Source organism: Salvelinus namaycush, chromosome 6 (assembly GCF_016432855.1).
Source record: "Salvelinus namaycush isolate Seneca chromosome 6, SaNama_1.0, whole genome shotgun sequence".
Taxonomy (NCBI): domain Eukaryota; kingdom Metazoa; phylum Chordata; class Actinopteri; order Salmoniformes; family Salmonidae; genus Salvelinus; species Salvelinus namaycush.
This window is the reverse complement of record NC_052312.1, coordinates 27,144,563-27,171,540: the sequence shown is the minus strand read 5'-3', so window position 1 is coordinate 27,171,540 and position 26,978 is coordinate 27,144,563. Positions and strand designations below refer to the sequence as shown.

General features: G+C 42.1%; 1 protein-coding gene across 1 annotated transcript in view; it reads right to left on the bottom strand.

The window, feature by feature from the left end:
- LOC120049832 (6-phosphofructo-2-kinase/fructose-2,6-bisphosphatase-like) overlaps positions 1-26,978 on the bottom strand; it is an 89,329-nt gene that overhangs the window by 9,835 nt on the left and 52,516 nt on the right. The window contains exons 6-10 of the mRNA XM_038996286.1: positions 19,244-19,300; positions 19,023-19,144; positions 18,594-18,801; positions 7,839-7,985; positions 6,812-6,916 (exon numbers count right to left, since the gene is read on the bottom strand). Of these exons, the coding sequence (XP_038852214.1) occupies positions 6,812-6,916; positions 7,839-7,985; positions 18,594-18,801; positions 19,023-19,144; positions 19,244-19,300 (639 nt within the window). The remainder of the gene's footprint in view (positions 1-6,811; positions 6,917-7,838; positions 7,986-18,593; positions 18,802-19,022; positions 19,145-19,243; positions 19,301-26,978) is intronic.

Here is a 26,978-nt window from a genome sequence, read left to right as displayed (position 1 = left end):
CTTGCTAATTCAAGAGGGAAAAAGGACGTTCTAAATCCAAACAACGATTGTTCTTGACAAAGGACACCTTGTACAACATTCTGATGGAAGATCAGCAAAAGTAGGACCCATTTTATGATGTTATTTCATATATCTGTCGAACTGTGTACTATTGGTTTTGGGCCCAGGTTTTGGGCACTCGGTCGCCATAACGTAAGCCTTATGTGGTAATGAAGTTATTTTTAGAATTCTAACACGGCGATTGCATTAAGAACTAGTGTATCTATCATTTCCTATACAACATGTATTTTTTAGTTATGTTTATGAATAGCTATTTGGTCAGAATATGTGTGTCAGAAAAAGTGTCCGAAAAAAATCCGGACGTTGTGGGAAAAAGTAGCTACGTTAGCACAATGTATAACCACTGATTTCAGCTCTAAATATGCACATTTTCGAACAAAACATAAGTGTATGTATAACCTGATGTTATAGGACTGTCATCTGATGAAGAATATCAAGGTTAGTCAAAAATTATATATATTTTACTGGTTTGTTACGATCGCTAACTTTTGCTGCTGGGAAATGGCTTGTGTTTCTGGCTATTGTGGTAAGCTAATATAACGCTATATTGTGTTTTCGCTGTAAAACACTTAATAAATCGGAAATATTGGCTGGAATCACAAGATGCCTGTCTTTCATTTGCTGTACACTATGTATTTTTCAGAAATGTTTTATGATGAGTATTTAGGTATTTGGCGTTGGTGTCTGTAATTATTCTGTCTGCTTTCGGTGCAATTTCTGATTGTAGCTGCAATGTAAACTATGATTTATACCTGAAATATGCACATTTTTCGAACAAAACATAGATTTATTGAATAACATGTTATAAGACTGTCATCTGATGAAGTTGTTTGTTGGTTAGTTTGGTTGGTTCTTGGTTAGTTAGATTGGCTTTGTGCATGCTACCTGTGCTGTGAAAAATGTCTGTCCTTTTTTGTTTTTGGTGGTGAGCTAACATAAATATACGTGCTGTTTTCGCTGTAAAACATTTTAAAAATCGGACATGTTGGCTGGATTCACAACATGTGTACCTTTCATTTGCTGTATTGGACTTGTTAATGTGTGAAAGTTAAATATTTCTAAAAAATATATTTTGAATTTCGCGCCCTGCACTTGAAGTGGCTGTTGTCATATTGTGGGCGGCCTCGGGCTTGCAGCCAGAAGAAGTTAACCTGTTTGGGCTGCAAGGGCAGTATTGAGTAGCCAGATAAGAGGTGCCAATTTCAAACGGCCTCATACTCAATTCTTGCTCGTACAATATGCATATTATTATTACTATTGGATAGAAAACACTCTCTAGTTTCTAAAACCGTTTGAATTATATCTGTGAGTAAAACAGAACTCATTTGGCACAAACTTCCTGACCAGGAAGTGGAAAATCTGAAATCGATGCTCTCTTCTAGGTCCTGCCTATGAATGGGCATGATACGTATTAGTATACATGCACGTCATACACCTTCCCCTGGATGTCAAGAGGCTGTGAGAGAAGAAATGGAGTGTTTATCTTGGTCTGAAGTGGAATGAATCCTCTTGGAATGACGTGTCACCCATTTCCAGGAAGGTGCGATGTTGGACCTGGAATTGCTTTTTGAAAAGCTGTCGTTATAGGCGACTACTATCTCCGGCTTTGATTTTATTTGATACATGTGACAATATCATCGTAAAGTATGTTTTTTCAATATAGTTTTATTAGATTTTTGAAATTTATTCGGGACGTTAGGCGTGTTGCGTTGTGTGCCTTTGTTCAGAAAGGAGAGCTTCGCGCCACTTGGCTAGTGCGCTTGCTAATTCAAGAGGGAAAAAGGACGTTCTAAATCCAAACAACGATTGTTCTTGACAAAGGACACCTTGTACAACATTCTGATGGAAGATCAGCAAAAGTAGGACCCATTTTATGATGTTATTTCATATATCTGTCGAACTGTGTACTATTAGTTTTGCGCCCAGGTTTTGGGCACTCGGTCGCCATAACGTAAGCCTTATGTGGTAATGAAGTTATTTTTAGAATTCTAACACGGCGATTGCATTAAGAACTAGTGTATCTATCATTTCCTATACAACATGTATTTTTTAGTTATGTTTATGAATAGCTATTTGGTCAGAATATGTGTGTCAGAAAAAGTGTCAGAAAAAAATCCGGACGTTGTGGGAAAAAGTAGCTACGTTAGCACAATGTATAACCACTGATTTCAGCTCTAAATATGCACATTTTCGAACAAAACATAAGTGTATGTATAACCTGATGTTATAGGACTGTCATCTGATGAAGAATATCAAGGTTAGTCAAAAATTATATATCTTTTACTGCTTTGTTACGATCGCTAACTTTTGCTGCTGGGAAATGGCTTGTGTTTCTGGCTATTGTGGTAAGCTAATATAACGCTATATTGTGTTTTCGCTGTAAAACACTTAATAAATCGGAAATATTGGCTGGAATCACAAGATGCCTGTCTTTCATTTGCTGTACACTATGTATTTTTCAGAAATGTTTTATGATGAGTATTTAGGTATTTGGCGTTGGTGTCTGTAATTATTCTGTCTGCTTTCGGTGCAATTTCTGATTGTAGCTGCAATGTAAACTATGATTTATACCTGAAATATGCACATTTTTCGAACAAAACATAGATTTATTGAATAACATGTTATAAGACTGTCATCTGATGAAGTTGTTTGTTGGTTAGTTTGGTTGGTGTTTGGTTAGTTAGGTTGGCTTTGTGCATGCTACCTGTGCTGTGAAAAATGTCTGTCCTTTTTTGTATTTGGTGGTGAGCTAACATAAATATACGTGCTGTTTTCGCTGTAAAACATTTAAAAAATCGGACATGTTGGCTGGATTCACAAGATGTGTACCTTTCATTTGCTGTATTGGACTTGTTAATGTGTGAAAGTTAAATATTTCTAAAAAATATATTTTGAATTTCGCTTCCTGCACTTGAAGTGGCTGTTGTCATATTGAGCCCGACTTAGGGCTTGCAGCCAGAAGAAGTTAACAGAGCCATGAACGCCCTCATATGAAGTCAGCTCCTCCTCTCCTCTCTCTCAGATGGTCGTAACCCACTCCAATGCCCATCCAGTCAGCAGAGAAATAACCATGGCAACCTTAGACCTCTCAGTGGTGGGGACTCCCATCTGGTGTGCAAAATAGACGAAGCACTGGAGTAGGAAGCCACAGCATTTAGATGGGTTTCCATCATATTTATCCGGGAGGGACAAATGGTCATTGCTGACCTGGGTGGACTGCTGAATATACTGGTTCGCTCGCTTGCTAGATTGACTGGTGGTAGAGTATCCTCCGCTTGCCTCTCGGATATATTTGAGACGTTGAAGACTGCGAATAACCTCTTCCATAGCCTTCTCCAGATGCGCCAGCTGGTCATGGTGTTGACGAAGTAGGTATCCCTGTTCGTCGACCGTCCGATTAGATGTCCTGATTTCCTGCTACTTCCATTTGTTGAGGCAGTATTCTGTAACGTAGACGCTGGGAGTCGGGAGCAAGTGCAGGTGGTGAGTTTAAAAATATACAAAACATGGAACAATACAAGAAACAAGAGTAGAGTACGGATATGAAACAACATCAATACTGCCTGGGAAATAAACCTAAGTGAGTACCAGATATAGGGGATGTAATGAGTGAGTAAATGGAGTCCAGGTGTGCCTCATCATGAGGAGCAGGTGCGCATAATGATTGATGCCATGTGCACGTAATAATGCTTGCCAGGACCGGTGGTCAGTAAATCGGCGACGTTGAACACCGGAGAGGGGGAGCGGGAGTAGAAATGACAATGACGCTACAAGCTTGGCACACCTGTATTTGGGGAATTTCTCCCATTCTTCTCTGCAGATCCTCTCAAGCTATGTCAGGTTGGATGGAGAGCGTTGCTGCACAGCTATTTTCAGGTCTCTCCAGAGATGTTTGATTGGGTTCAAGTCCGGGCTCTGGCTGGGCCAATCAAGGACATTCAAAGACTTGTCCTGAAACCACTCAGCGTTGTCTTGGCTGTGTGCTTAGGGTTGTTGTCCTGTTGGAAGGTGAACCTTCGCCCCAGTCTGAGGTCCTGAGTGCTCTGGAGCAGGTTCTCATCAAGGATCTCTCTGTACTTTGCTCCTTTCATCTTTCCCTCGATCCTGACTAGTCTCCCAGTCCCTGCCGCTGAAAAACATCCCCACAGCAAGATACTGCTACCACGATGCTTCACTGTAGGGATGATGCCAGGTTTCCTCCAGACGTGATGCTTGGCATTCAGGCAAAATAGTTCAATCTTGGTTTCATCAGACCAGAGAATTTTGTTTCTCATGGTCTGAGAGTCTTTAGGTGCCTTTTGGCAAACTCAAAGCGGGCTCTCGTGTACCTTTTACTGAGGAGTGTGTTCCATCTAGCCACTCTACTATACAGGCCTGATTTGTGGAGTGCTGCAGAGATGGTTGTCCTTCTCGAAAGTTTTCCCATCTCCACAGAGGAACTCTAGAGCTCTGTCAGACTGACCGTTAGGTTCCTGTTCACCCTGACCAAGGCCCTTCTCCCCCGATTGCTCAGTTTGGCTGGGCGGCCAGCTCTAGTAAAAGTCTTGGTGGTTTCAAACTTCTTACATTTAAGAATGATGGAGGCCACTATGTTCTTGGGGACCTTCAATGCTGCAGGAATATTTTGGTACCCTTCCTCAGATCTGTGCCTCGACACAATCCTGTCTCGGAGCTCTACGGACAATTGCTTCGACCTCATGGCTTGGTTTTTGCGCTGACATGCACTATCAACTGTGGGACCTTATATAGACAGGTGTGTACCTTTCCAAATCATGTCCAATCAATTGAATGTGCCACAGGTAGACTCCAATCAAGTTGTAGAAACATCAAGGATGATCAATGGAAAAATTATGCACTTGAGCTCAATTTCTCATAGCAAAGGGTCTGAATATTTATGTAAATAAGGTTTTTCTGTTTTTATTTGTTAAAAATTTGCAATGTTCCAAAATTTGGAAAAAGTCAATTGGTCTGATTATACAGACATTATATCTACACACAATGCACCCTAACCCTATGGTCACTGGTTCCAAGCACTGCACCAAGTCCACAAACACTGACACTACACAGCCAAGTATATCCGAACAAATTATGAAAGACAAGCATTGTATTTTTAATTCCGTAAAGTGAGTGTGGAAGAGGTGGAAAAAGGATTGTTGTCTATCAACAATGACAAGCCACCGGGTTCCTACAACTTGGTTGGAAAATTACTGAAGATAATATTGCCACTCCTACTTGCTATATCTTCAATTTAAACCGACTAGAAACTGTGCGCCCTCAGGGTTGGAGGGAATCAAAAGTCATTCCCCTACGTAAGAATACTTAAACCCCCTTTACTGGCTCAAATAGCCGACTAATCAGCCTGTTTCCAACCCTTGGTCGTGTTTGACCATACAATGCTATATTACAGTAAACAAATTGACAACAGACTTTTAGCACGCTTATAGGGAAGGACATTCAACAAGCACAGCACTTACACAAATGACTGATGATTGGCTGAGAGAAATTGATGATAACAAGACTGTGGGGGCTGTTTTGTTAGATTTCAGTGCGGCTTTTGACATTATCGATCATAGTCTGCTGTTGTAAAAACTTCCGTTTTATGGCTTTACACCCCCAGCTATATTGTGGATAAAGAGTTACCTGTCTAACAGAACACAGAGGGTGTTTAACCTTTTCATGCGTGAGTTCCAAATATCTCTGTCGCCCCAGAGGGAGTTTTTTTATGTGCATGATGTTAGATTGCACTCACAGTTCCAAAATGTGATTGTGACTCAACAGAACAGTTAAAGTGCGCTGGCCTCAAACCAAGGCACGCTAATAGGCTATGTTTCAACTTGTCAATTTAAAATGATTTTCTAACAACAGTTTCAATTGAGGTGTGCTCCTCATTAATTCACATGAGAAAGTAGCCCATTTCACTGCCTTGGCAACAGCTATTGGGGATCCATAATAAATACAAATAGGACTGAAAAACACACATTTGACACACATTATATTCACTGAGTCTACAAATCATTAAGAATACCTGCTCTTTCCATGACATAGACTGACCAGGTGAATCCAGGTGAAAACGTGTATCCCTTATTTATTAAATCCTCTCAATTAAGGGGAGGAAACAGGTTAATAATGAAGGATTTTTAAGCTTGAGGCAATTGAGACATGGAATGTGTATGTGTGCCATTCAAAGGGTGAATGGGAAAGACAAAAAACATGTCTTTGAACGGGGCATGGTGGTAGGTGCCACCAGTTTGTGTCAAGAACTGCAATGTTGCTGGGTTCTTCACGGTCACCAGATTCCTGTGTGTATCAAGAATGGTCTACCACCTAAAGGACATCCAGCCAACTTTACCCAGCTGTGGGACGCACAGGGCAAGCATCCCTGTGGAACGCTTTCAAAATTAGGGCACTTTTGTATTTTGCTGGGGATATTATTTGTAGATCAGTGATTCTACACCTTACTTTGCTCAAGCTGATCCTTTTCAATGGACTCAGGAGTTATAGCTAAAATGTTGTCAATTAGAGTCAGTATCAACGAAACCGACAATGGAAGTTTATTGTAGCGAATTCGGGAGGTAGTCCCGACTGGGAGTCAAACCTGGATCCAGCGACTGTCAAGCCAACACCTTAACAGTTACGCCAAGAAGTCCAAACACGGTATACACATTACTATACACAGTATACACATTATATACACATTGTACACACACACAGCATACACATGGTATAGAAACATTATACTCTCACTCCTCACCTCTCCCTTGGGGTAGCGGTAACGGTACTTGTTTTGGTCTCTCAGTGCAAACTCTTCTGGGTAGTGGTCTTGGATCTCCTCATAGGTCATCTCCTCACACACACCCTGACATGCAGGACAGAGAGGTTACACATACACCCCACCCCTCCTGACAAACAGGAAAGAAGAGAGGTACACACACACACACACAACAACAAAGAGGTTACACACACCCTGACACACAGGACAGGGGAGAGGGTCTCTCTCTCACACACATATATACACACACACACACACACACACACACACAACCTGACAGATAAGACAGAGGAGAGGGTTATACTGTCCTACCAAGAAGAAGAGCAGTAACTGCACATTTGGTCAAAAATTTGTTTACATTTTGTATACCTTAAATACATGGTATATCATGTGGAAAAATGTCCTGCCTCCATTGTAATGTGGAGAAAATGGGGGGTCGTGTTTGCAGTAACGGCAAAAAGTTAGTGAAACCAAGGAAATAGACATTAACTGCCATCACTCACATCAGTTACTGCCTTTTACCTTGCTTTCACTGAGTTTTGGGCTGCAGTGTCTACGGTTTACCTTGGTATAATTTCTTGTTCTTTGCTAATACAAGTATCAAACTAGATGACAGACATATAACAACACAAGTTTGTGTCAACAAAAAAAAAGCGAACATTTTCCAGTGAGTGTACCAAGCTAGAAGGCAGTAACTGCCGTCTAGGGTCAAAGGTCATGTTAGAGGTCAGGGTTAATATGAATAAAAAATAACCTCATAATAAGACAACTGATAACCACATCTCCAATGATCTCCCTACAATTCGTTTTGCTGGGCAATAAAACAACTTTTAGGTAATTCTTCTCAGTTTCACTCTATGAGCAGTTACTGCTCTTTTGCTTGGTACACACACACACACACACACACACACACACACACACACACACACACACACACACACACACACACACACACACACACACACACACACACACACACACACAAAAAGACACACACACACACACTTACTGCGTCTATCTCGTTGAGGGCCTTCCACTGTTCGTAGGGGACTCCCAGACCCTCAGCTGTCTGGATGGTTCTCTTCATGTGGCTGGTCCACACCTTCAAATCTCTGATACACTGGCTACGTATGTACCCTCCTAGAGCACTGGCAAACTACACACACGCACGCACGCACACACACTTTAGATCTCTGATACACTGGTTATGCGGGCCACCCCAGACATTTTTGTTTTAACCCTAAAAGGTGAAAAATCTGTCTAGATGAAAAATCTGTCTAGATGAAAAATCTGTCTAGATGAAAAATCTGTCGATCTGCCCTTGAGCAAGGCACTTAGCTCTAATTGCTCCAGAGTCGTCAGCAATTGCTGATCCTTGGCTGTGACCCCACTCTCTAACCTGTTGATGATAGGGGGCGCTATTTACACTTTGGGGGAAAATCGTTCACAATTTAAACGGCCTCATACTCAATTCTTGCTCGTACAATATGCATATTATTATTACTATTGGATAGAAAACACTCTCTAGTTTCTAAAACCGTTTGAATTATTTCTCTGAGTGAAACAGAACTCATTTCCAGCAGCACATTTCCTGTCAAGGAGTGAGATGTCAGAAATCGAAGTCCCTGTTCTGGGTTCAGTTTATAAGTCCCCATGTAAGCCATCGGGCTACATGCACTGCACACGCCTTCCTCTAGATGTCAGTAAGCGGGGAGATTTTGAATGGAGTGGATTGCGCAATCTGGGACCTTTTATAAGACCGTGGAACGGAAGGACCGTCCTTTTCAACGGTGCGCTTGGCGCAAGGAGTCATCACAATGACGTCCTGCAAACGCTTTCGTTTTAGTAGTTCTATATCTCCGGTCATGTTTTTATTCGTTATAGGTGTTAAAGACATCATAAGGTAGTTAATTTAAACCGACTTAGCAGTTTATAGCAGTTTATTGCGATTTTCTGGGATTTCTTTCTCATGCGTTTTCAAGAGTTGGACACCTCTCCAGTTGGTGGCTAACATTAGCAGCTATTTCGACCGGACAAGAGGACATCTTTCAACCCAAAGACGATTGTTCTGGAGAAAGGACACCTTGCCCAAGATTCTGATGGAAGCTCAACTAATAGTAAGCAGTCTTTATGCTGTTAATTCGTACTTATGTTGACAAATGTCAGATAATAATTCCGCCATGAATTATGGTGCGGTCTCGCTTTAGCGCACGCTGTATGCTTGAAGTAACGTTAATTTAAAAAATGTAAGCCAGCGATTGCATTAAAAACTAATTTGTCTTTCAATTGCTGTCCAACCTGTATTTTTTTGTCAAGTTTTGGAATAGTTACTGATTAGAATAGGTGCCTTTTCAAAGTATTCTCCTGCCATTTTCTGGGCAGCTTTGCTACTTTTCTCATTGTATAACCACGATTTGTGGCGCTAAATATGCACATTTTCGAACAAACTCTATATGCATTGTGTAATATGATGTTATAGGACTGTCATCTGAAGAATTCTGAGAAGGTTAGTGAAAAAATTTATATATTTGGTGGTTTATACGTCATCGCTATGTTTGGCTTGAGTCAATGCTATTGTGAGCTATTGTGATGTTTGCTATTGTGCTAATTTAATATAACGCTATATTGTGTTTTCGCTGTAAAACACTTAGAACATCTGAAATATTGTCTGGATTCACAAGATCTGTGTCTTTCAATTGCTGTACGCTGTGTATTTTTAAGAAATGTTTTATGATGAGTAATTAGGTAATACACGTTGGTCTCTATAATTGCTCTGGCTGCTTCGGTGCTATTTTTGACGGTAGCTCTGATGGTAGCTGCAATGTAAAACTGATTTATACCTCAAATATGCAAATTTTTCGAACAAAACATAGATTTATTGTGTAACATGTTATAAGACTGTCATCTGATGAAGTTGTTTCTTGGTTAGTTTGGTTGGTTCTTGGTTAGTTAGGTTGGCTTTGTGCATGCTACCTGTGCTGTGAAAAATGTCTGTCCTTCTTTGTATTTGGTGGTGAGCTAACATAAATATACGTGCTGTTTTCGCTGTAAAACATTTTAAAAATCGGACATGTTGACTGGATTCACAAGTTGTGTATCTTTCATTTGCCGTATTGGACTTGTTAATGTGTGAAAGTTAAATATTTCTAAAAAATATTTTTTGAATTTTGTGCTCTGCCTTTTCAGTGGAATGTGGGAGGAGTTCCGCTAGCGGTACGCAGGGGCTAGACAGGCTAAGGGTGTCTCAGGGTGAGTGGGATATTCAAAAAACACATTTCCATTTCACAACACACACTTTTATAGTTTACACATTTGTACATGTGTGAAACAGGACAAAAATAAGCACATGTACACCCTCTATTTGATTTTGATTCGACGTCTTCCGGAAGTTGTCAGAATTACTGTGTAAGTCTATGGAGGGGAGTGAGAACCATGAGCTTCTTCCGTTTGTATTGAAGTCAATGTACCCAGAAGAAGACAGAAACTAGCTGTCCTCCGGCTATACAATGGTGCTACCTTACAGAGTGCTGTTGAGGCTACTGTACAGTAGAACTTCATGGCAAACAGTTTTTTTATCAATTATTTGGTGACGTGAATATATTTAGTGTAGCTTTATCTAAAAAGGATAACTTTTTAACCTCTAACACCTCACAAACCCGGATCCGGGATCCCCCCCATCAAAAAAGCTGACTAGGATAGCCTAGCCTAAAGCCACAGGGATATCATATCATAAAATGTTCATGAAATCACAAGTCCAAGACACCAAATGAAAGATACACATCTTGTGAATCCAGCCATCATTTCTGATTTTTAAAATGTTTTACAGGGAAGACACAATATGTAAATCTATTAGCTAACCACGTTAGCAAAAGACACCACTTTTTTTACTCCACCAGTTTTTTACTCCATCAGTAGCTATCACAAATTCGACCAAATAAAGATATAAATAGCCACTAACCAAGAAACAACTTCATCAGATGACAGTCTGATAACATATTTATTGTATAGCATATGTTTTGTTAGAAAAATGTGCATATTTCAGGTATAAATCATAGTTTACCATTGCAGCCACCATCACAACTCTCACCAAAGCGACTAGAATAACTACAGAGAGCAACGTGTATTACCTAATTACTCATCATAAAACATTTCTTAACTTCTTATGGCTGCAAGGCAAAGTGTTGAGTAGCCAGTGAAATCGTGCCCATTTCAAACGGCCTCCTACTCAAATCTTGCTTGTACAATATGAATATTATTATTCTTTTTGGATAGAAAACACTTTCTAGTTTCTAAAACAGTTGGAATTATTTCTCTGAGTGAAACACAAGTCCTTCTGCAGCACTTTTCCTGACCAGGAAGTGAAATGTCAGAAATCTATGCTCTTTTCAATCTGATGCCTATACATGGTCTTAACACCTACGAGTCTGCTGACAGTCTATACGCCTTCCTATTGGTGTAAAGAGGATGTCAGAGAAGAAATTTTTTTGCTCCTCTTGGTCTGTGGTGGAAAAAAACCTATTTCTTTGACCTGAGCGCCAACTTCCGGTATTCTGAAGGAAGTGGGATGGACTTCTGTTTTGCCTTCCTAACGAACGGCTAACGTCTCCGGCTCGAATTTTTTTGGATATATGTGACCATATCATCGTAATGTATGTTTTTTCAATATAGTTTAATCAGATTATTGAAACTTTATTCGGGAGTTTTGCCGTGTTCCGTCGTATGACTGTGTTTACGTTGGGCCACGGCTACTGGAAATGGTAAATTAACAGGGATATTTCTCATTCTGAAACGAAACAACGACTCATCTGGACAGAGGACGCCTGTTTCAACATTCTGATGAAAGATCAGCCAAAGTAAGACTCATTTTATGATGTTATTTCATATATCTGTCGTGCATGTGAACGGGTCGTGGGCGCCCAAATGTGTCTCTCTATTGTGGCTACGCTAATATAGCGATACATTTTGTTTTCGCTGTAAAACATTTAATAAATCGGAAATATTGTTTGGAATCACAAGTTGCCTATCTTTCAATTGCTGCAAACTATATATTTTTCGGAAATGTTTTATGATGAGTAATAAGCTATTTGACGTTGGTGTCTGTTGGTGTCTGTAAATATTATGGCTGCTTTCGGTGCACTTTCTGATTTGTAGCTGAAATGTAAAATATGATTTATACCTGAAATATGCACATTTTTCGATGAATTTGCACATCTGATGAATTTGTTTCTTGGTTAGTGGCTATTTATATCTTTATTTGGTCGAATTTGTGATAGCACCTGATGGAGTAAGAAACTGATGCAGTTAGAAAAGTGGTGTCATTTGCTAACGTGGTTAGCTAATAGATTTACATATTTTGTCTTCCCTGTAAAACATTTTAAAAATCGGACATGTTGGTTTGATTCACAAGAAGTTTATCTTTCATCTGGTGTCTTGGACTTGTTAATGTGTGAAAGTTAAATATTTTTAAAAACTAGCTTTTGAATGTCGCGCCCTGCACTTTGAGCTGGATGTTGTCATAGTGTGGGCGGTGTCGGGCTTGCAGCCCAAACAGGTTAAAAATACACAGCGTACAGCAAATGAAAGACATAGATCTTGTGAATCCAGACAATATTTCAGATTTTCTAAGTGTTTTACAGCGAAAACACAATATAGCGTTATATTAGCTTACCACAATAGCAAACATCACAACAGCATTGATTCAAGCCAAACATAGTGATAACGTATAAACCACCAAAATATATTAATTTTTTCACTAACCTTCTCAGAATTCTTCAGATGACAGTCCTATAACATCATATTACACAATGCATATAGAGTTTGTTCGAAAATGTGCATATTTAGCGGCACAAATCGTGGTTATACAATGTGATTAGTGGCCAAAACTTCAAGCAATCTGTCCGGCGCCATCTTGGAGAGGCACCTAGTCTAATCGAAAACTATTCATAAACTTGACTAAAAAATACAGATTGGACAGCAAATAAAAGATAAATTAGTTCTTAATGCAATCGCTGTGTTAGATTTTTAAAATTAACGTTACTGCGCAATACAGCGTGCGCTAAAGCGAGACCGCACCATAATTCATGGCGGAATTATTATTTGACATTTGTCAACATAAGTACGAATTAACAGCATAAAGACTGCTTACTATTTGCTGAGCTTCCATCAGAATCTTGGGCAAGGTGTCCTTTCTCCAGAACAATCGTCTTTTGGTTGAAAGATGTCCTCTTGTCCTGTCGAAATAGCCGCTAACGTTAGCCACCCACTGGAGAGGTGTCCAACTCGTGAAAGCGCATGACAAAGAAATCCCAGAAAATCGCAATAAACTGATATAAACTGCTATAAGTCGGTTTAAATTAACTACCTTATGATGTCTTTAACAACTATAACGAATAAAAACATGACCGGAGATACAGAACTGCTAAAACGAAAGCTTTGCAGGAGGCCATAGTGATGTCCCTGATGCGCCAGGCGCACCGTTGAAAAGAACGGTACTTCCGTTCCACGGTCTTATATAGGGCCCCAGATTGCGCAATCGACTCCATTCAAATTCTCCCCGCTTACTGACATCTAGAGGAAGGCGTATGCAGTGCATGTAGCCCGATGGCTTACATGGGGACTTATAAACTGACCTCAGAACAGGGACCTCGATTTCTGAAATCTCACTCCCTGACAGGAAATGTGCTGCAGAATGAGTTCTGTTTCACTCAGAGAAATAATTCAAACGGTTTTAGAAACTAGAGAGTGTTTTCTATCCAATATTAATAATAATATGCATATTGTACGAGCAAGAATTGAGTACGAGGCAGTTTAATTTGGGAACGAATTTTTACAAAGTCGAAATGGCGCCCCCCTAGGCTCAAGATTAAGTGTATCAATATTTATATTTTTTATGAAAAGGGGATGGTCCTCCCCTTTCTCCTCTGAGGAGCCTCCACTGCTGGTTACGCATGTACCCTCCTAGAGCACTGGCAAACTACACAAATACACATGCACGCAGGTATGCAAAAACACACCTTTAGATCTCTGATACACAGGGATTCAGAGATCTGGGTTTCCCAACCTGGATGTTTCACTTTTTTTTCAGCAAGTCTTTGACTAATTGAATCAAGTATGCCAGTTTAGGGTTAAAACAAAAATGTGGAACGTCTGGAGGAGCCAGAGGAAAGGGTTGGGAAACCCTGTCCTAGAGCACTAACAAACTACACACACACACACACACACACACACACACACACACACACACACACACACACACACACACACACACACACACACACACACACACACACACACACACACACACACATATACACACACACACACACACACACACACACACACACACACACACACACATTTGGACTGATACACTGGCTACGCATGTACCCTCTTAGAGCACTGGCAAACTACACACACCACACTACCTTGTTTCCTCCTCGGGACAGACCCCAATATCTTACCTTGTTTCCTCCTAGGGACAGACCAGTATCCTACTTTTTAAAATATTGTTTCTTAGTGGGTAGATCAGCTTTAATATTGCAGATCGATTGTCACTTCCATCAATGTAATTGTCTGCATCATTTCCAATTCCCCATATTTTTGGGGGTAAATATACACTGCATAGTTGAATGTGCTGACAACAAAATCACACAAAAATTATCAATGGAAATCAAATTTATCAACCCATGGAGGTCTGGATTTGGAGTCACACTCAAAATTAAAGTGGAAAACCACACTACAGGCTGATCCAACTTTGATGTAATGTCCTTAAAACAAGTCAAAATGAGGCTCAGTAGTGTGTGTGGCCTTCACGTGCCTGTATGTCCTCCATACAACGCCTGGGCATGCTCCTGATGAGGTGGCGGATGGTCTCCGGAGGGATCTCCTCCCAGACCTGGACTAAAGCATCCGCCAACTCCTGGACAGTCTGTGGTGCAACGTGGCGTTGGTGGATGGAGTGAGACATGATGTCCCAGATGTGCTCAATTGGATTCAGGTCTGGGGAACGGGCGGGCCATTCCATAGCATCAATGCCTTCCTCTTGCAGGAACTGCTGACACACTCCAGCCACATGAGGTCTAGCATTGTCTTGCATTAGGAGGAACCCAGGGCCAACCGCACCAGCATATGGTCTCACAAGGGGTCTGAGGATCTCATCTCGGTACCTAATGGCAGTCAGGCTACCTCTGGCGAGCACATGGAGGACTGTGCGGCCCCCACAGAAATGCCACTCCAGACCATGACTGACCCACCCCCAAATCGGTCATGCTGGAGGATGTTGCAGGCAGCAGAATGTTCTCCACGGCGTCTCCAGACTCTGTCACGTCTGTCACATGCTCAGTGTGAACCTGCTTTCATCTGTGAAGAGCACAGGGCGCCAGTGGCGAATTTGCCAATCTTGGTGTTCTCTGGCAAATGCCAAACGTCCTGCACGGTGTTGGGCTGTAAGCACAACCCCCACCTGTGGACGTCGGGCCCTCATACCACCCTCATGGAGTCTGTTTCTGACCGTTTGAGCAGACACATGCACATTTGTGGCCTGCTGGAGGTCATTTTGCAGGGCTCTGGCAGTGCTCCACCTGCTCCTCCTTGCACAAAGGTGGAGGTAGCGGTCCTGCTGCTGGGTTGTTGCCCTCCTACGGCCTCCTCCACGTCTCCTGATGTACTGGCCTGTCTCCTGGTAGCGCCTCCATGCTCTGGACACTACGCTGACAGACACAGCAAACCTTCTTGCCACAGCTCGCATTGATGTGCCATCCTGGATGAGCTCCACTACCTGAGCCACTTGTGTGGGTTGTAGACTCCGTCTCATGCTACCACTAGAGTGAAATCAGCATTCAAAAGTGACCAAAACATCAGCCAGGAAGCATAGGAACTGAGAAGTGGTCTGTGGTCACCACCTGCAGAACCACTCCTTTATTGGGGGTGTCTTGCTAATTGCCTATAATATCCACCTTTTGTCTATTCCATTTGCACAACAGCATGTGAAATGTATTGTCAATCAGTGTTGCTTCCTAAGTGGACAGTTTGATTTCACAGAAGTGTGATTGACTTGGAGTTACATTGTGTTGTTTAAGTGTTCCCCTAATTTTTTTGAGCAGTCTATATATTTTCCCCTAATTGGAGTAAACTAATGGACAACAACACTTACAGGCTGACTACACCACTCTCGTTGCATGCGTGAGCGTTGCAAAATAAATGTAGAAATCTATATTATTAAATTATTTCACCCACATTGCTCGCGCGCGCCAATGAGCGTCTGCGTTGCCAAGGGCTAAAATAGAAGTCAGTTCTATTTCTGACGCAGATCGCGCTGCAAGTCCTGCCTCTCCCATCTCCTCATTGGTTTATAGAAGCAGGTAGCCATGTGCCATCTCCTCATTGGTTTTACCCACGTGGGTGACTGGAGATGAATGAGGTCAGTGGCGGTAATGCACCTCATTTATGAAAGTTGCAAATCGCAATATAAAGTCAAAAGAAGAAAAAGCCCGGAAGGATGAGAGATGACTAGAAACGATTCGGTTGACTGTTTTATGTGTGGATTAATTGGTGGAGTAGAGGACCTTGTGCATTTCAGGTAAAATAAGAACTCCTGTTTATATCCCAGGACAAATTAGCTAGCAACAGCAATCTAGCTAAATAGGACAAATTAGCAAGCAAGTGCAAGCTAGCTAGCTATATTGCCATAAATGTTTAATGCTTTTCAACCTGTCCCCAAATTAATATAATTGGTTCAGAGTTTGTTTCAATATTATACATAATATTAACCTGCGTGTCGTGATCGCATTTGGTGTGGGGGGACAAAATACATGTATGCACGATTTCGCACAATGGCGCACGCACGAAGCCGGTTTAGTTCCGTGTTAGGCTTATACATACTATATACATTTTACGGACACAGTATATATGTTACAATAGTTATCTTTTGTTTGATTTTAGTCCCATCCTTCAGCTCCACTCAACCCCTCCCATCTATCTGTGAACACCATCCAGTTTTGATTTCTATTTGCCATATATTTTTCAACTGTGCTGTTTCACAAAAATTCTGAACCTTTCTAGTCTCAAAGATTCTACTGATTCTAAATAAAAGAGAAAATGTTTTATTATATTATTGATCGAGTGACTATGACTTTTTAAATCACCCAGTGACCTTTGCAGAATTCGCTCCAGGTAAATGTTGCAACTCTTCAGCCATTCCTGAGCCTTCGACAAAAAACAAGCCACATATGCACAGAACAAGCCACGTACCAAAACAAATGATCTAATGATTCGGTCTCTTCGCAGCAAAATCTGCAGAGCTGGGATGGTGGTATCCCCCATATATATAACATGCCATTGGTTGCAAGAATTTTGTATAATCATTTAAATTGAAAAACTTTTTGAATCAAGCATTGTTTTGTGTATCAGTTCATAAACCATGTGCCATGGAATCGGTACATCGAACATGTCTTCCCAACTATATTGTTGTCACGCCCTGACCTTAGTTATCTATACTTTCTGTATTATTTTGGTCAGGTCAGGGTGTGACGAGGCTGGGTCTGCTTGTTTGTCTTGTCTAGGGTTTTTGTATGTCATGGGGTGTTTGTTAGTCTAGGCATATTGTAGGTCAATGGTGGCCTGAATTGGTTCCCAATCAGAGACAGCTGTTTATCGTTGTCTCTGATTGGGGATCCTATTTAGGTTGCCATTTTCGATTTTGGTTTCTTGTCTATGTGTAGTTGCCTGTCAGCACTCGGTTTATATAGCTTCACGTTCGTTTTGTTACTTTGTTAAGTGTTTATTCTTCATTAAAAGAAGTATGTATTCATATCACGCGGCGCCTTGCTCTCCTCAATACGACGAATGTGACAGAAGAACCCACCAAAAAAGGACCAAGCAGTGTGAAAAGGAGGAGCAGCATTTAATGGGGAAATGGACCTGGGAGGAGATACTGGATGGAGCAGGACCCTGGACACAGCCGGGAGAGTATCGCCTTTCTAAGGAGGAGATAGAGTCAGCGAATGCGGAACGGCGATACTACGAGGAGAAGTACCGAGGGGACAGGACTCTGCCATGGAGGCAGGTAGAATCAGCGCAGGAGGAACGGCGACGATATGAGGGCACACAACTAGCACGGAAGCGCGAGAGGCAGCCCCAATAATTTGTGTGCCCCCCCCAATAATTATTGGGGGGGGGGGCACACGAGGGTATTGGCGTCAGGTTGAGTCAGGTTGGAGACCTGAGCCAACTCCTCGTGCTTGCCGTGGGGAGCGTGTAACTGGTCAGGCACCGTGTTATGCAGAGATGCGCACGGTGTCTCCAGTTCGCATTCTTAGCCCGGTGCGCTCTATTCCAGCTCCTCGCATTTGCCGGGATAGAATGGGCATCCAGCCAGGACGTACTGAGCCAGCTCTATGTTCCCTCGCCGGAGGCCCCGGACTGGGGACCGTCACGTCACGTTGCTTCCTCCTGTGGATAGACCAGTATCCTGCCTTGTTTCCTCCTGGGGACAGACCCAAGTCTCTGGCCTTGTTTCCTCCTGGGGACAGACCAGTCTCCTACCCGGTTTCCTCCTAGGGACCGACCCCAGACTCCCACCTTGGTTACAGACCAGCCTCTTACCTTGTTTCCTCCTGGGGACAGACCAGAGTCTCCGGCCTTGTTTCCTACTGAGGACAGACCAGTCTCCTACCTGGGTTCCTCCTAGGGACCGACTCCAGACTCTACCTTGTTTACAGACCAGCCTCCTACCTTGGTTCCTTCTGGGGACAGACCAGCCTCCTACCTTGTTACCGCGTGGGGACAGGCCAGAGTCTCCTCCAATGCGTCCCACAAGGTTGAGTTCACTCTCTCCGTGGCGGGTCAGGTAGATGAACCGCGGCGCTACATGTATGTTCATCAGGTAATAAACAATACGACTCTGGATGTGGTCCTGCACACGGTTCACCAGATACCTGCTGCCAACGTTAAAGATCTTTATATATGACAGACTCCTAGAAGAGGGGAGAGAGGATGGGAGGGGGGAGAAAAATAAATGGGGGAGGGGAGGAGCAGGGAGAGAGATGTTAGATCCCTTTACCCAATCCACTAGATTCCTGCTGCCTATGTTGAAGATCTTAATATACGACAAACTCCTAGAGGGGAGGAGAAAGAGGAGAGAAAGAGGAGGGGGAGAGAGGTGTCAGAGTCCTGTGTGTGTGTGTGTATGCGTTACCTGTCCTTCTCGTCGTTCAGGGATATGTATGTAACTTTGTAACACTCAATCCTCTTGAGGAAGTCAGCGACCGCCTCCTCTTTATCACAACCCGCGTAGTCTGGACTGCTCAGCTTCACTTGCTGCACACACACACACACACACACGAGAGAGAGATCAGTACACACAGACACACACACTCACAGGCAAGAGCAGTACATTTAATAGAAACAGAAACATACTTTGATATTCTCAGCAATGATCTCTGGGTCGTCACACAGCGACTCTATGAAGAAGATCTGTGGAAGGAGAGAGGGAGAAAAAAATGGATTGGAGAGATGGACAATGACACATTTCCACACAGCTAAAGCTATTGATTTACACACAGCTACAGACGTGATTTTGAGCTGCTTCTTGAAAAAGCATTTCACTGTTCCTGGTGCAAGGATTGGGCCAAGGATTGAACCTTGTGGCACCCCCATAGAGACTGCCAGAGGTCCGGACAACAGGCCCTCCAATTTGACACACTGAACTCTGTCTGAGAAGTAGTTGGTGAACCAGGCGAGGCAGTCATTTGAGAAACCAAGGCTGTTGAGTCCGCCGATAAGAATGTGGTGATTGAAAGAGTCGAAAGCCTTGGCCAGATCGATGAATACAGCTGCACAGTATTGTCTCTTATCGATGGCGGTTATGATATCGTATTGGACCTTGAACGTTGCTGAGGTGCACACATGACCAGCTCGGAAACCAGATTGCATAGCGGAGAAGGTACGGTGGGATTCGAAATGGTCGGTGATCTGTTTGTTAACTTGGCTTTCGAAGACCTTAGAAAGGCAGGGTAGGATAGATATAGGTCTGTAGCAGTTTGGGTCTAGAGTGTCTCCCCCTTTGAAGAAGGGGATGACCGCGGCAGCTTTCCAATCTTTGGGGATCTCAGACGATACGAAAGAGAGGTTGAACAGGCTAGTAATAGGGGTTGCAACAATTTCGGTGGATAATTTTAGAAAGAGAGGGTCCAGATTGGATAGCCCAGTTGATTTGTAGGGGTCCAGATTTTGCAGCTCTTTCAGAACATCAGCTATCTGATTTTGGGTGAAGGAGAAATGGGGGAGGCTTGGGCAAGTTGCTGTGGGGGGTGCAGGGCTGTTGACCGGGGTAGGGGTAGCCAGGTGGAATGCATGGCCAGCCGTAGGAAAATGCTTATTGAAATTCTCAATTATCGCTGATTTATCGGTGGTGACAGTGTTTCCTAGCCTCAGTGCAGTGGGCAGCTGGGAGGAGGTGCTCTTATTCTCCATGGACTTTACAGTGTCTTTTGGACTTTTGCTTTCCTAACTGCCTGTGTATATTGTTTCCTAACTTTCCTGAAAAGTTGCATATCGCGGGGGCTATTCGATGCTAATGCAGTACGCCACAGGATGTTTTTGTGCTGGTCAAGGGCAGTCAGGTCTGGAGTGAACAAGGGGCTATATCTATCTGTTCCTAGTTCTACATTTTTTGAATGGGGCATGCTTATTTAAGATGGTGAGGAAAGCACTTTTAAAGAAACCATACTTCACTGTAGGGATGGTGCCAGGTTTCCTCCAGATGTGAAGCTTGGCATTCAGGCCAAATAGTTCAATCTTGTTTTCATCAGACTATAGAATCTTGTTTCTCATGGTCTAAGAGTCTTTAGGTGCTTTTTGGTAAAATCCAATGGGGCTGTCAAGTGCCTTTTACTGAGGAGTTGTTTCCATCTGGCTTCTATTCCAAGGTATGACTCCAAACACCCAGAAAAGGATACTCTCCTCGATGTTATCCTCACAAATAATCCTGAGAGGTATCAGTCTGGTGTTTTCTGTAATGACCTTAGTGATCACTGTTTTACAGCCTGTGCTCGTAATGGCTGCTAACCTGTCCCGATTTGTCATAGACGCTTTGTAAAACACTTTAATGAACAAGCCTTCCTTCATGACCTGGCCTCTGTAAATTGGTATAGAATCAGCCTGATCCCCTCTGTCGAAGACGCTTGGACATTCTTTTTGATATTTTCAGTGGTATTGTTAACAAACATGCCCCCATATAGAAAATGAGAATTAAAAACAAGTTTAGCCCCTGGTTCGACTGTGATCTTGCAGAGTTACTCGGCACACACGTACTCAGGCTGACTGGCTCTCATAAAGGCAAATGAGAAATAAGTGCATTCAGGCTATCCGGAAGGTCAAAGTTAGTTACCTTAAGGAGCAGTTCTCTCTCTGTGGGTCTAACCCCAAGAAGATCTGGAAAACAGTTAATCACCACTTCATTAATAACTTCTTATGGCTGCAGGGGGCGTTACTGAGTAGCCAGCTAAATCGTGCCCATTTCAAACGGCCTCGTACTCAATTCTTGCTCGTACAATATGCATATTATTGTTATTATTGGATAGAAAACACTCTCTAGTTTCTATAGCCGTTTGAATTATGTCTCTGAGTGAAACAGAACTCATTCTACAGCACTTTTCCTCCCAGTGTGTCAGATTTCAGACATCTTGGCCTCTGGTTCCAGATCAGTTTTAAAAGTCTCTGTAAATCCTATGAGGATACAAACACTACCCACGCCTTCCTCTAGATGTCAGTAAGTGGTGACAATTTGAATGGAGTCGATTGCGCAATCAGTGCCTCTATAAATGACCAAATACCGGAAGTAGCGTTCTTTTGGACCCTGCGCTCAACGCAAGAAGGACGTCGGACTTGGCTTTTTCCAAGCCTTTGTTTAGCCAGTAATATAGCGCCGGTCATGTTTTTACCCGTTATAGGTGTTAAAAACATCATACGTTAGTTAATTTAAACCGTTTTATAGCAATTTATATCCGTTTAGTGCGATTTTGAGGAAGTTCTATGTGATGCTCTTTGAAGCTTTGGGCACGTTTCGGGGTCCCGGTCGAACGTTAGTGGGCATTTCGACGGACAGAGGACATCTTTCGACCAAAAGAAGATTAGACCCAAGAAAGGATACATTGCCCAAGATACTGATGGAAGATCACCTCATAGTAAGAAATATTTAAGATGATAAATCGTTGTTCTGTAGAAAAATGTTAAACGCACGTTCCGCCATCTTGTTTGCTATAGCTTCGCTTGGCGAACCCTGTATTGCACAGTAAGGATAATTTTAGAAATGTAAATCAGCGATTGCATAAAGAACTAATTTGTCTTTCGATTCCTGTCAACCCTGTATTTTTTAGTCAAGTATATGATTAGCTATTGATTAAACTAGATCACTCTGAAAGATGGTGACCGACATTTTCAGGCATGTTTTGCTACTATTTTCATTGTATAACCACGGTTTTTTATGGCTAAATATGCACATTTTCGAACAAACTCTATATGTATGTTGTAATATGATGTTACAGGAGTGTCATCGGAAGAATTCTGAGAAGGTTAGTGAAAAAATTAATATATTTTGGCGATGATAACGATATCGCTCTCTTTGGCTTGAATCAATGGTCGGGTAACGTTTGCATATGTGGTATGCTAATGTAACGATTTATTGTGTTTTCGCTGTAAAACACTTAGAACATCTGAAATATTGTCTGAATTCACAAGATCTGTGTCTTTCCATTGCTATGTGCTGTGTATTTTTAAGAAATGTTTTATGATGAGTAAATTGGTAATACACGTTGCTCTGTGTATTTATTCTAGTCCATTTGTGATGGTGGGTGCAATTGTAAACTATGATTTATACCTGAAATATGCACATTTTTCTAACAAAACCTATCCTATACAATAAATATGTTATCAGACTGTCATCTGATGAGGTTTTTTCTTGGTTAGTGGCTATCAATATCTTAGTTTAGCCGAATTGGTGATAGCTACTGGTGTTGAGAAAAAATGGTGGACAAAGAAAAGTGGTGTCTTTTGCTAACATGGTTAGCTAATAGATTTACATATTTTGTCTTCCCTGTAAAACATTTTAAAAATCTGAAATGGTGGCTTTATTCACAAGATCTGTATCTTTCATTTGGTGTCTTGGACTTGTGATTTAATGATATTTAGATGCTACTATTTAATTGTGACGCTATGCTAGCGATGCTAATCAGTGTGGGGGGGGTGGGGGGTGTGTACCGATGTCGGGACAGCCCGCCTAACAGGTTAAGTCAGGATTCCTATTTGACTCAGCCATGCCTGCTCGGCCATCCAATATTTCCTCATCTCCCACCCCTTCTAATGTGACTAGTCACGATGTTCGTCCCTCTTTTCCCCCTCCCCCACTACAAAGTTTCTCCCTGTAGGCGGTCACTGAGTCCGAGGAACTAGAGGAGCTCCTTAATAAACTTGACCCTAAAAAAACTTCTGGGTCAGATGGATTAGACCCTTTCTTCTTTAAGGTTGCTGCCCCTATAATCGCCAAGCCTATCTCTGACCTTTTCAACCTGTCTCTCCTATCTGGGGAGGTTCCCATTGCTTGGAAGGCAGCCACGGTTCATACATTATTTAAAGGGAGAGATCAAGCTGATCCTAACTGTTATAGGCCTAATTGTTATTTTGCCCTGTTTATCAAAAGCGTTGGAAAAACGTGTCAATAATCAACTGACTGGCTTTCTTGATGTCTATAGTATTCTCTCTGGTATACAATCTGGTTTCCGATCAAGTTATGGATGTGTCACTGCATCTTAAAGGACCTCAATGATGTCACCATTGCCCTTGATTCTAAGCAATGTTGTGCTACTATTTTTATTGACTTGGCCAAAGCTTTTGATATGGTAGACCATTCCATTCTTGTGGGCCGAGTAAGGAGTATTGGTGTCTCTGAAGGGTCTTTGGCCTGGTTTGCCAACTACCTCTCTCAAAGAGTGCAGTGTATGAAGTCAGAACATCTGCTGTCTCATCCACTGCCTGTCACCAAGGGAGTACCCCAAGGCTCGATCCTAGGCCCCACGCTCTTCTCAATTTACATAAACAACATAGCTCAGGCAGTAGGAAGCTCTCTTATCCATTTATATGCAGATGATACAGTCTTATACTCAGCTGGCCCCTCCCTGGATGTTGTGTTAAACGCTCTACAACAAAGCTTTCTTACTGTCCAACAAGCTTTCTCTGCCCTTAACCTTGTTCTGAAAACCTCCAAAACAAAGGTCATGTGGTTTGCTAAGAAAATGACCCCTTTCCCCACAGGTGTGATTACTACCTCTGAGGGTTTAGAGCTTGAGGTAGTCACATCATACATATATTTGGGAGTATTGCTGGATGGTACACTGTCCTTCTCTCAGCACATATCAAAGCTGCAGGCTAAAGTTAAATCTAGACTTGGTTTCCTCTATCGTAATCACTAATCTTTGACCTCAGCTGCCAAACTAACCCTGATTCAGATTACCATCACCTGCTCTTCACAGTCCCCAAGTCCAGAACAGACTATGGGAGGCACACAGTACTACATAGAGCCATGACTACATGGCACTCTATTCCACATCAAGTAACTGTCGAAAGCAGTAATATTAGATTTAAAAAACGGATTAAAAAACACCTTCTGGAACAGTGGGGACTGTGAAGTGGCACAGAAACATAGAAGCATACAAACACACACACACATACATACATACGCACTATAAATACACATGGATTTAGTACTGTAGATATGTGGTAGTGGTGGAGTAGGGGTCTGAGGGCACACAATGAGTTGTGAAATCTGTGAATGTATTGTAATGTTTTAAAATTGTATGAACTGCCTTAATTTTGCTGGACCCCAGGAAGAGTAGCTGCTACTTTGGCAGCAGCTAATGGGGATCCATAATAAATACAATGCAATACAATCATACCCATGCTAGATTACGGAGACGTAATTTGTAGATCGACAGGTAAGGGTGCTTGAGCGGCTAGATGTTCTTTACCATTCTGTCATTTGATTTGCCACTGCACTCTATACTCCTCTGTAAACGGGTCATCTCTGTAAACCCGTTGCAAGAACCACCGGTTGATGCTTATTTATAATACCCTCTTTGGCCTCACTCCCCCCTATCTGAGATATCTACTGCAGCCCTCATCCTCCACATACAACACCTGTTCTGCCTGTCACATTCTGTTAAAGATCCCCAAAGCACACACATCCCTGGGTCGCTCGTCTTTTCAGTTCGCTGCAGCTAGCAACTGGAACGAGCTGCAACAAACACTCAAACTGGACAGTTCTATCTCAATCTCTTCATTCAAAGACTCAATCATGGACACTTTTCCTGACAGTTGTGGCTGCTTTGTGTGATGTATTGTGGCTGCTTTGCGTGATGTATCTCTACTTTCTTTGCTTTTGTGCTTTTGTTTGTGCCCAATAATGTTTGTACCCTGTTTTGTGCTGCTACCATGTTGTTTTGCTGCCATGTTGTGTTGCTACCATGTTGTGTTGTTATGTTGTGTTGCTACCACACTGTGTTATGTGTTGTTGCTATGCTATTTTGTTGTCTTGTAGTGTTGTATTGTCTCTCTTGTCGTGATGTTGTTTTGTCCTATATTTTTATTTTATTTATTTATATTTTTAATCCCACCCCCCAACCCCACAGGAGGCCTTTTGCCTTTTGATGGCCCGTCATTATAAATAAGAATTTGTCGTTAACTGACTAGCCTAGTTAAATTAATGTTTAAAAAAATCAAATCTGGCCACTCTACCATAAAGGCCTGATTGGTGGAGTGCGCAGAGATGATTGTCCGTCTGGAAGGTTCTCCCATCTCCAAAGAGGAACTCTAGAGCTCTGTCAGACTGACCATCAGGTTCTTGGTCACCTCCCTGACCAAGGCCCTTCTCCCCTGATTGCTCAGTTTGGCCAGGCGGCCAGCTCTAGGAAGAGTTGCAAACTTCTTCCATTTAAGAATGATGGAGGCCACTGTGTTCTTGGGTCCCTTATCAATGTTTATCAATGTTTTGTACCCTTCCCCAGATCTGTGCCTCGACACGCTCCTGTCTCGAAGCTCTACGGACAATTCCTTCGACCTCATGGCTTGGTTTTTGCTCTGACATGCTCTGTCAACTGTGGGACCTTATATAGACAGGATGCAGCTGAGATCAATTTCGAGTCTCAGAGCAAAGGGTCTGAATTCTTGTGGAAATAAGGTATTTCAGGGGTTTTTCCTTCATAAATGTGCAAAAATGTCTTAACCTGTTTTCACTTTGTCATTATGTAATATTGTGTGTAGATTGCTGAGGAAATTGTTTTATTTAATCAATTTTAGAATAAGGCTGTAACGTAACAAAATTTAGAAAAAGTCAAGTGGTCTGAATACTTTCCAAAGGCATAGCAGTCATGTGCCCATTTCCTTGAAGTCTTCTGTTAGCTCTGAAACCACAAATCCAATATATAATGATTTGGCTTGTATTGATACACCAATGGAATACAAAGACCGTTATTCCAATAACATGCCATAGAGTTCTGTTGCACCACGCAAGCTGTGCTGCAGTACACTGCAACTTTTTAACATTTTCTCAATAGGGGGGCGCTGTTTTCACTTTGTAAAAATTCGTTCCCAAATTAAACTGCCTCGTACTCAATTCTTGCTCGTACAATATGCATATTATTATTACTATTGGATAGAAAACACTCTCTAGTTTCTCAAACCGTTTGAATTATATCTGTGAGTAAAACAGAACTCATTTTGCAGCAAACTTCCTGTCAGGAGCTGAGAAATCTGAAATCTGGGGCTCTGTTCCAGGGTCAGTTTATTAATTTGCATGGAATCCATGGGTCTACATGCACTGCATACGCCTTCCCTTAGATGTCAGTAAGCAGTGAGAGTTGGAATGGGGTGTCTAGCTAGATCTGAGGCGGAACAAGACATGTTGGAACGGAAGGACTGGTCTTTTCATCGTCTGGCCTGACGCAAGATGGACGTCTTGCATTGCGCTCTGAAAAGCTTTCGTTTTATAAGTTAGATATCTCCGGCTCTGATTTAATTTGATATATGTGTTAAAAATATCATAATGTAGTTATTTTAAACCGAGTTATATCAGTTTATATCAGTATATTGCGATTTTAGGTAT